General features: G+C 43.3%; 1 protein-coding gene and 1 long non-coding RNA gene across 2 annotated transcripts; both read right to left on the bottom strand.

The window, feature by feature from the left end:
• Positions 1-1,504: 1,504 nt before the first annotated feature.
• LOC147957268 (disease resistance protein RPM1-like) lies at positions 1,505-4,756 on the bottom strand. Its single transcript, XM_087535955.1, has 2 exons — positions 1,760-4,756; positions 1,505-1,637 (listed from the first exon to the last, which is right to left on the bottom strand). Exon 1 carries the CDS (start codon positions 4,680-4,682, stop codon positions 2,028-2,030), a length of 2,655 nt encoding a protein of 884 aa, XP_087392081.1. The 5' UTR covers positions 4,683-4,756; the 3' UTR covers positions 1,505-1,637; positions 1,760-2,027.
• Positions 4,757-5,602: 846 nt separating this feature from the next.
• Positions 5,603-6,814, bottom strand: LOC147957267 (uncharacterized). Its single transcript, XR_015610519.1, has 3 exons — positions 6,683-6,814; positions 5,942-6,057; positions 5,603-5,866 (listed from the first exon to the last, which is right to left on the bottom strand). It is a non-coding gene; the product is annotated as an uncharacterized LOC147957267 (long non-coding RNA).
• Between the last annotated feature and the right edge of the window lie 2,117 nt (positions 6,815-8,931).

The raw sequence follows: 8,931 nt of genomic DNA, 5'->3' as shown, positions 1-8,931 counted from the left end.
TGCCGTTGGTGGCCTCGCGTCGAGCTGCGGCGGGCGCCATGATGAGGCGACACGGGGGTGTGTCCGGTGGGGAGTTCTCAGGAGGGATGGGAGGCCCCGATGGCCACCCGTCGCCGGTGCAGGGGTGCACCGGTCCGGATGCGTCCGCTCCTCCTCCCCCTTTCCTCGGCTATGGGCTCTTTGTTTGGGCTCTGGCGATGTTCGAGGGAGGGCGGTTGCTAGCATCTTCATAGGCGGGGGCTGCCAATGAAGCCAAAGCCAAGGCCTTTGGGTGTTCACGGAGCTGCTTGGATGCTGGGCGGCGGCCGTGGCGGCGGGAGACGCGGTGTTCGTGGGTGGAGCGCGCGTCTTGGGTGCGGTCGGGCAGCCATGGCCACGTGGGTGGCAATGGTTGGTGATGTTTGGCGAAGCATGGTGGTTTGGTAGAGGGTTAACAATGGTGGCGGCGCCGCAGGCGTCGTTTCCTTCATGAAGGCTCCGTCGTGGTGTTTTCTTCTCTCCTTGTTGCTCCGGGTGAAAACTTGATCTCCGAGATCGGGCGGTGGCGGCTTTCGGTGTCGTGCCCTTCTTGAAGGCACCGCCTTGGAGTCCATGCTTCACCATTGTCCCGCTTCACTTCTTCTCGGTGGCTAGGTCTCGGAAGGTCCTCGTCGGCCCCAAGTGTTTGGTAGTGTGCTTGGTGATCGATTGGGTAGTGTTGTGGTGCATCGGCACCCTTGTATCTTGCCTTGGGTGTGTGTGGTGTGTGGGGGGTTGCGTGTTGTATCCAGATTTGTACTTTTGGTCGTGGCTTTATATATAAAGCGGGGCGAAAGCCTTTTTGGGTAAACTCTTGTGAACGAATCTAGTAGTATGTTTCAGATCCACAAGGGAAGAATTTCACTGCCCATCAACTAAAAAAGATTCTCGGTCAGTGTTCGTCTCTACTCGCTCCGCTCTTCTGTTTCTCTCCGCTCTTTCTTTAGAGAGAGAGAGAGGGGAGAGGGGAGAAGTAATGGAGGAAGGAGGAGGAGAAGCAATTTTCCCCACTAATAAGAACACAATGCCATAGAAGAATGACAAATTGGGCAACATTAAAGTACGAAAAGAGGAGGAGAGGCTCTTTTCAATTTCACCCTTCAGCACAAATTTGCATTAGAAGGATACGCAAAGTACAGCATCACAAGCATAGCCGAGACCAAAAATAAAAACAAGGCTCGTGTACACAAGCAGGAAAACAAAGCGCCAGCCTAGGCAAGAGAAAGGGAGAAGAAAGCAGAGGCTAAGCTACAGCCATGGCTTATGCACAGAAGCAAGAAAACAAAGAGAAACGACAGCAGACAAAAAGAAAATGAATCACAGCACGAGTTCTTTATTTAAATACATCATACAAGTTCAGGTACATATTTCAAACAGGCAATGCAAAGAAATTAGTCCGAAAATGAGAAACACGACTTAGTCTCAGTCTTAACAATAAGTGCAGTCTTATTTAATAGCCACAGTAGTAGCAGCCGTAGTAAACGTGACAATAGTGCGTCTTGAGAAAACAGAGGAAGCCCGGATGGTATACAGAACATGAGTTGCGGCACGAATCGAATAACAACACCCCTTAATTGATGCGGCCCAAATAATGAAGCATTTTCCTTCCGGCCGGCGACCTGCATAACCAACATCATATCAGATCAACATGTTAAAAAGTAGTAAGACTAGTACCGAGCAGAGAGGAAGCAAGTAGTGGTACTGGTTGGCAGGGTGAGCGGATGTAGCTTCTTGCACATACCTGCACATTTCCCTACGGCCCTGTTCGTTTAATCCCCTCCCCACAGGGATTGGAGGGGATTGGGGGGGTTTGAGGTAGATTTTGACTTGCAAGGGATTTAATCCTCTCCAATCCCTTTCAAACCACTCTAAACCCAGTCTAACCGAACAAGGCCTACCGGTGTGGCAGATCAGTCTCACAGAGAATAGTGATACCGCTGGCTTGGCGTTGGATGCCATTCACGCAGCAAGGTCAAGAAATCCTTGGTGATTTTGGTGAAGCTTAGATACTAGAGGGGCAGGAGGAACTCAATGCCAGATGGGACCTCCGTCATGCTACTGAGGTTGGTAAGGAATAGTTTCTCCAGGCTTGCCATGGCACCTTCTGCTATCTCTAGACGACTCATATTAGGCAGGTCGCATAGATAGAGAACCTTCAGCTTTGGAAACCACCCAGTGAGAAACGCCAGCTGCTCTCCATTGTATGCTCTGGTGAAACACAGATGCGTCAAGTTTGACAACCGAGAAAGAGATGGCAGGGGGTCTTCTCTCAGCTGTGACCAACATAGATGCAATTTATACAAGTTCTGGCCGCCAACAGCTTGGAACAGAGGAGACTCATCCAACGCCCCTTCGGCTAGTCCTCCTCTCAAACTTAGCTTCCGCAGGTTTGGCTGACGGACATTCAAAAGGAGCACCTCGTTCACATCACTTGCAATCACATCTAGAAAGGACAAATACTGCATCTGAACTAGAGACTCACTGATACTTGTACAGTAGATTCCCTTCACATTCAATAACCTCAAGCTTCTCACTTGCCTCAGCTCCCCTAAATGTCTAACAGACTCATCCTGTAATTCCAATGCTTGTAGCGTCTGAAGGTTTATTAGATTTCCAAGTCCATTGGGGATATGCACACCACTGCAACTTGCAAGCTCTCTCCAATCTGTATCAATTGCTTTCTGAGCAAATAAGTGCCTAAGCTTCTTCAGTTTCACAATCCCACTAGGGAGCTCATCTATACCAGATTCATAAAGGTCAAGTGTCAACAAATTTGAAAGCTTCTGAACAGACTTCGGGAGCTTCTTCACTTTTGAATTACGCAAACCCAAATGACGGAGATTAAAAAGATCTCCAACAGCATCTGGAATCTCCTTGATAGGTAGACCACTTAATTCTAGCACTGTCATATATCTTGACTCCTTACATAGCAGAGGTAGTAGAGTGAATGATGGCATGATTTTGTCCAGTGTAATGAATGTACGAAGTTGGTGCATATTGGAAAATGGTTGTTGAATATCATCTTTTAGTTTGTGCAGTACCAATCGACGTCCATCCTTCTGATAAGGCCCTCCACATTTATTCTCATATGTAACACCAAAACAGTTCTTCTGGCACAAATCAACTGCCAGCTCACGTAAGAGATCGTGCATTCTTAATTTCTTCATCCTACCAAATGAGTTCCTCTCAACAAGTTGTAGCATGTTTCTGTCAATCAACTCCTTCAGGCAGTCTTCTGCCACTTCTTCTAGTGTGCTTTCACCCCTCTCCTCAATGAACCCCTCTGCTATCCATAACCGTACAAGTTGCTTCCTTTTAAAATGATAGTCTTCAGGAAATAAGCTGCAGTACAGGAAACAACTTTTTAAGTATGTTGGGAGGTAGATGAAGCTCATATGCAAAACATTCCTTATGTGGTCCAGCCTTGAATTGTTAATTATCTCCCAGCTCAGTTGGTCATTTATTCTTCTCCATTCTTCCACGGTTTTATCACGCACACGCAAGAGGCTACCAACTGACACAATAGCAAGAGGCAAGCCTTTGCACTTGCTAACTATTTCCTTGGACGATGGCTTCAATTCTGTGGGACATTCATGATTTGTATCTCTTGGAAAGGCTTTCTTACAAAAGAGATCCCATGCCTTGTCTTCTGGTAAAGCTTCCAGTGTTAAGATACATCCTGGAGAGGCAAGTGCGGCAACGCGGGCTTCCCTTGTTGTGAGCATCACTCTACTGCCCTTATCATTATGAATAAATATCCTTGACAAATCATGAAATGCTTCCGGATCCCAAACATCATCCAATATGATAAAGTATTTCCTTTGCTCCAGATATTTCTTTAGTGTCTCTTCAAGGCTCGTGATGTTCAAAGCCAGAGTGCTAGACAGAACACTGGCATGATCCTTAAAAAGTTCTTTGATCATATTTCTCAAGACATCTTCTCTAGAATAAGTCTGAGAAATGGAGACCCAGGCGTAGCACTGGAATTTTTCCCTCTCCTTCTTGTAGACATTTGCAGCTAAAGCAGTTTTACCAAGACCACCCATTCCAAGAAGGCTTATCACAGAGCATTCCAGATCATCACCTGCCAACCATTGCTCGAGTTTTTCCCTGTTTTTATCCACCCCCACTAGATCTTCTTCATCAAGAGAGCGTGAAATGTTTGCCAGATCTTGGGATCTCTTGACAATGTAATTTGAGTTGCTTGCATCCCCGTTGCTTATTGTGGGAACCCAACGGTTTTTTGTATCTGACAGGTGTGAAAGGTCTTTCTCTATTTCCTTCACCTTGAAAGATATCTTGCTCAAAGAAAGCAGAGATCTTGGCTTCTTGAAACCCTTCTTCAGAAAAAAACAACAACCAATATCATGTTCCCGACCAACAAGATACAAGTACTCATCCACCATGTCCTCCATTACATATGCTACTTTCTGTATCTCCTCCAACCAGCCCTCATGTACTTGATTGTTGCGACTACGAATGTCCATCTGACACAGAACATCATGCATTACGCGAAGCTCCCTACCAACACGGCCCATACTGCCCTGTAGTTCTAGTAGTTGTGTGCCATACTTTCCAAACTGTATGCTGGCCTGATCTGCTGCTGCCTTTGTCAAGGCAATTCCAATCTTTCGAATGGCTAGAAGAATCACAATCTCTGCCATTACTTTGAGAATTGCTAATGTCTCGGTGTTAGGTGGTGGCCTAGTTGTATATTCTCCTCTGTATGATCAGAATGATCACTGTAAAATGAAGTGATACGTTAATTATAAAAAATAGTGAAATTCTACTACTAGCAATTACGAAGCACCTAGAAAAACACTTCAAAACTCACCAAACACTTTGCCATAACACTTAAAAACTCTCCAACCACAATGGAAAAGTAAAATAAGTAGAACTTTCCTTAGAAATACTACTAAAGTCTTAATTAATATTGTTAAGTTATCTAATTCTAACCGAGATAGCCAAACAAAATTAGCTCTTTCGACAGGCATGTCCATGAATTTTAAAACACTTGAGACTGCTATAGTCAACTACGGCAAACAGAATTTTGTTAACTAGCAACCAGACCAGTGATACTTCACCAAATAAATGCTCATGTATGTTCCTCTTCCCTATAGGGATATATTAGGTTAAACATCCCAAATGTTGAAATCTGAACCAAGTCAAAGAGGAAACCAATCTGGCATACCTGCCGGCTTGCCAATATGCATATTCTACTTCCAAGTTACTTAGTTCAATATTTCCTTGGTATCAATGTAATTAACATCCCCAGATATATGGAGAGACTAATAGATAAAGTTGTCGATTAAGATACAAGAAAGAAAGTTGTAGCGCAATCAAGAAATGAATAATAGAGCAAAACTATAGTGTCATAGATGTCATTAGGCAAATCAATATGTACTCCCATGATTACAGTCACTCCAATTAAAAGGAGCCATCAATTTTCACTTCAGGAAATCCTCACACAGCAAGAATGTTCATTTTACGAGGGTAGAATTTGCCACAAGAGCATATGAGATTTGCTCTGAGTGCAACCTAAGATAACAAGGAAAGTAGTGAAGGATGATGCACCTGCCTTGTTATGGCTTAGATCTGATCGATCTTGGTAGCCTCCTTGTGCAGTTTTGAATCTGAAACCACCAGAACAATCTTCTCATAAAAAGAAAAAGAAGAGACATCATGGCTCAACTGGTCTTGTTGTCATTGTAGCTTGATCATAGAGATTTTGAACTGTCATGGAGTCATTGGCATGATCAGAGAGAGTGCAAGCTTGTTGCTGATGACAAGTAGCTGGATCCTTGTTCCTTTTACCCAGCAAAACTAGAGAACAACCTGGCCAGGAAAGCTGCCAAAAAAAAAATCAACCTAGTTAGGATATTAACAAGAGAGCTAGTAACAAACCAAATTACGGGCAACGCACCTGGATTTGTAATCGGCATAGATCCAGCTAGATTTGGACCTATAGGAACCTGCTTGTGTCATTTGTCATGGCTTGGTGAGTGGGTAATGCTTGTCTTGTTGTTGCAGCCAGAGAACCTGCAAGTAAAGTCAAAATGATGTTAGTCTTCTTGTGATTGCATCTCAACTTCTTGTTTTTCCATAGAAACTAGAAAGGCAATGTTCCCTAGGTCCCCATGCATAAGGATGCTTTATGGCATGCATTAGGACAGCACAGAGCAACAGCTTTAACAGCCCAGCTGATGTGCAACCAAGGATTCCTACTTCAGTATTCTGTTGTTGGACCTTCCCTATGCGCTCTCTTTTTGTTATGTTTTTACCAAGGTGGTAACCTCTGGGAGAAGATTTAGAAATTCTGAAACTTCAAAATGATGTGATGGATGGCAACGTTTTAAGAATTTAAGCATACGAACATATTGTACATTGCATGTGTTGCCAACCTCAAAAAATACAACTGGATGACGCTTCGCATCTTGTCTCGTCGGTGGAAGCAACATCAGATCAAAATAAATAAATTTACTTGTCTAACGCTGGATGACGCTTAATTAAGATCGAGGCCATGGATACTGAAGACAATTCAGTTCAGATTTAGTGAAATTAAAAGTTCAAATTCTCACCCATGTCCTACGAACAGCGCAAAATGGGCGCGGTTATCTGCATTGACAAGAGAACTAGGAAGGATAACAAATTAAGGGCAATGCACCTGACTTGTAGATGTAGAGCCGGACAGATTTGGACTTGTGGTGCGCTTCAAGATTAAGACATCAAAGCAGTGTCATGGAGAGGTGAATGGGGCATGCTAGTCTTGTTGAAGCCATCAACGACAAGAAAGAGAACCTGCAAGTCAAGCATATGCTTCGCTTGGTGAGTGGGGAATGCTAACTTGTTTGTAAAGCAATCAAGAACCAGATAGAGAACCTGCAAGTAAAGTATATGCTAATCTTCTTGCAGTTGAAGCTCAATTGTTTTCCTTTTTTGAAAGCAGAGCAACCACTATTAAGCATTAAGGCTATATTCAGATACAGAACATCCTGACCAGGAACTCGCTGTTGATTTCCATAACACAAATATCATGTTCATGTTGACCCGAAATATGATTGCTGGTAACTTGAGATGATTTATATGGAAGGGTCTCAAGATTTTTCCTCCATTTTTCTCTGATGAATGGCATGAATGCATCTCTAAAACAGTTAATTTAGAAGATGTGACATTCTTCCTTTGTCAGAAGTCTGTTATTGATGAGGAGCCGTAGAAAAACATGTGCTCTGGGATGGCCCGTAAGATTCCAGGTGTGTGGTGAATGGACATGGATAAATAATATCGCCGTAACTGAAACTACTAATAATATGCAGGGACCACAAATCTGTCAAAGGTACTCCCTCCGTTCCGATTTACTCGTCGTGGTTTTAGTTCAAATTTGAACTAAAACCACGACAAGTAAATCGGAACGGAGGGAGTAGATAGCTAACTAGCTAAGTCATACTGATAATGAAGGGCAGCAATCATGAGTGTCTGAGCAACATCACAGGTTTGAAACCTCAGTACCGATCATGCAAATGTCTTATCATTTAACTGTGAGACACAGCCAGAGCATACAGGCAATACCGACCTCACATCTTGTTTCGTTACTGGAAGCAACATTAGATCAAACAAATAAAACAATTTTACTTGGCTAACGCTGGCAATCAAAGCCAGACAGCTCAAGATGAGAACGCTTTGGGTGACGCTTAATTAAGATCGAGGCCATGTATACAGTCATACAGAAGATAATCTCGTTTAGATTTGGTGACATTAAAAGTTTAAATTCTCACCCATGTTCTACGGACAGCACAAAATGGGCACAGATATCTGCATTGACCTAGCTAAGATATTGACAAGAGAAAATAGGAAGGATAACAAATTAAGGGCAACACACCTGTGACTTGTAGATGTAGAGACGGCCTGATTTGGACTTGTGGCGTCCTCCTTGTGCGCTTCCAAAATCTAAAAGATCAAAGCAGCGTCATGGCATGGTGAATGGGGTATGCTAGTCTTGCTGAAGCCATGACAACAAGACAGAGAAGCTGCAAGTCAAGGACATGCTTGGCTTGCTGAGTGGGGGATGCTAACTTGTTTGTAAAGCAATCAACAACAGGACAGAGAACCTGCAAGTAAAGTATATGCTAATCTTCTTGTGGCTCAATTATTTTCCTTATTTGAAAGCAGAGCACTGAGCCTGTGTGCACATCACTTGTAGCACTGCGATGAATTAAAGGTGCTTGGAACTGTGATGACATGCCCGTATATGCTCGGCAGTCCATATTCCATTACTGTACTAAAAGCAATATTCCTGCATCAATATTCCTACAGCACAGCCACATGATGTTGGACGTTCCTTATGGGGCCCTCTTTTTTTCTTTTACAAAGGTATCTTCTGGATAAAGATTTAGACATTCTGAAACTTGTAAAATGATATGGATGGTTGCACTTTCTGAATTTAAGCATATGCACTGATGCAGATACAGTGCATGTCTTGTATTGCGGTCATGAGAAACAGTAGCACAAAAGCCTACAAGGGTTTTTGAAACACCCACCATTAAGTAATAATAAGTCTATATTTAGATAAGCCTGAGCAGTACAGTAGCACAAAAGCTTACAAGGGTGGCATCAGACACTACCATCTGTATTGGTGCAGGCTTATTATCAGGGCATGCGTGAGCCATTCAGGATTCTTATTATGCAAACCAACAATGGTAGACTCTCTCGAGACTATCAGCTATAGTTAAGTCAAAGATTTATCTATAAGCCCGCATCCAAAGCTTGTTCAGATAATTGCCAGAAAATAAAAAGAAAAACATGTAATCTGGGGAGGGCCCCTTTAGATTCCAAACGCATTCCTATACACAACCTGAATATATGGGTAATATATGCCACAGTTGACATCTCGATTTGCCAGTGCTGAAGCAGGATCAA

The sequence above is a fragment of the Triticum urartu genome, chromosome 7A, assembly GCF_056163025.1.
Source record: "Triticum urartu cultivar PI428250 chromosome 7A, HENAU_Tu73, whole genome shotgun sequence".
NCBI lineage: Eukaryota > Viridiplantae > Streptophyta > Magnoliopsida > Poales > Poaceae > Triticum > Triticum urartu.
The sequence above is the reverse complement of the archived record's forward strand: the minus strand, read 5'-3'. Positions and strand labels throughout refer to the sequence as shown.

Coding starts and splice junctions, on each gene's coding strand:
- LOC147957268 (XM_087535955.1), bottom strand. CDS start 4,682: ATGGCAGAGATTGTGATTCTTCTAGCCATTCGAAAGATTGGAATTGCC.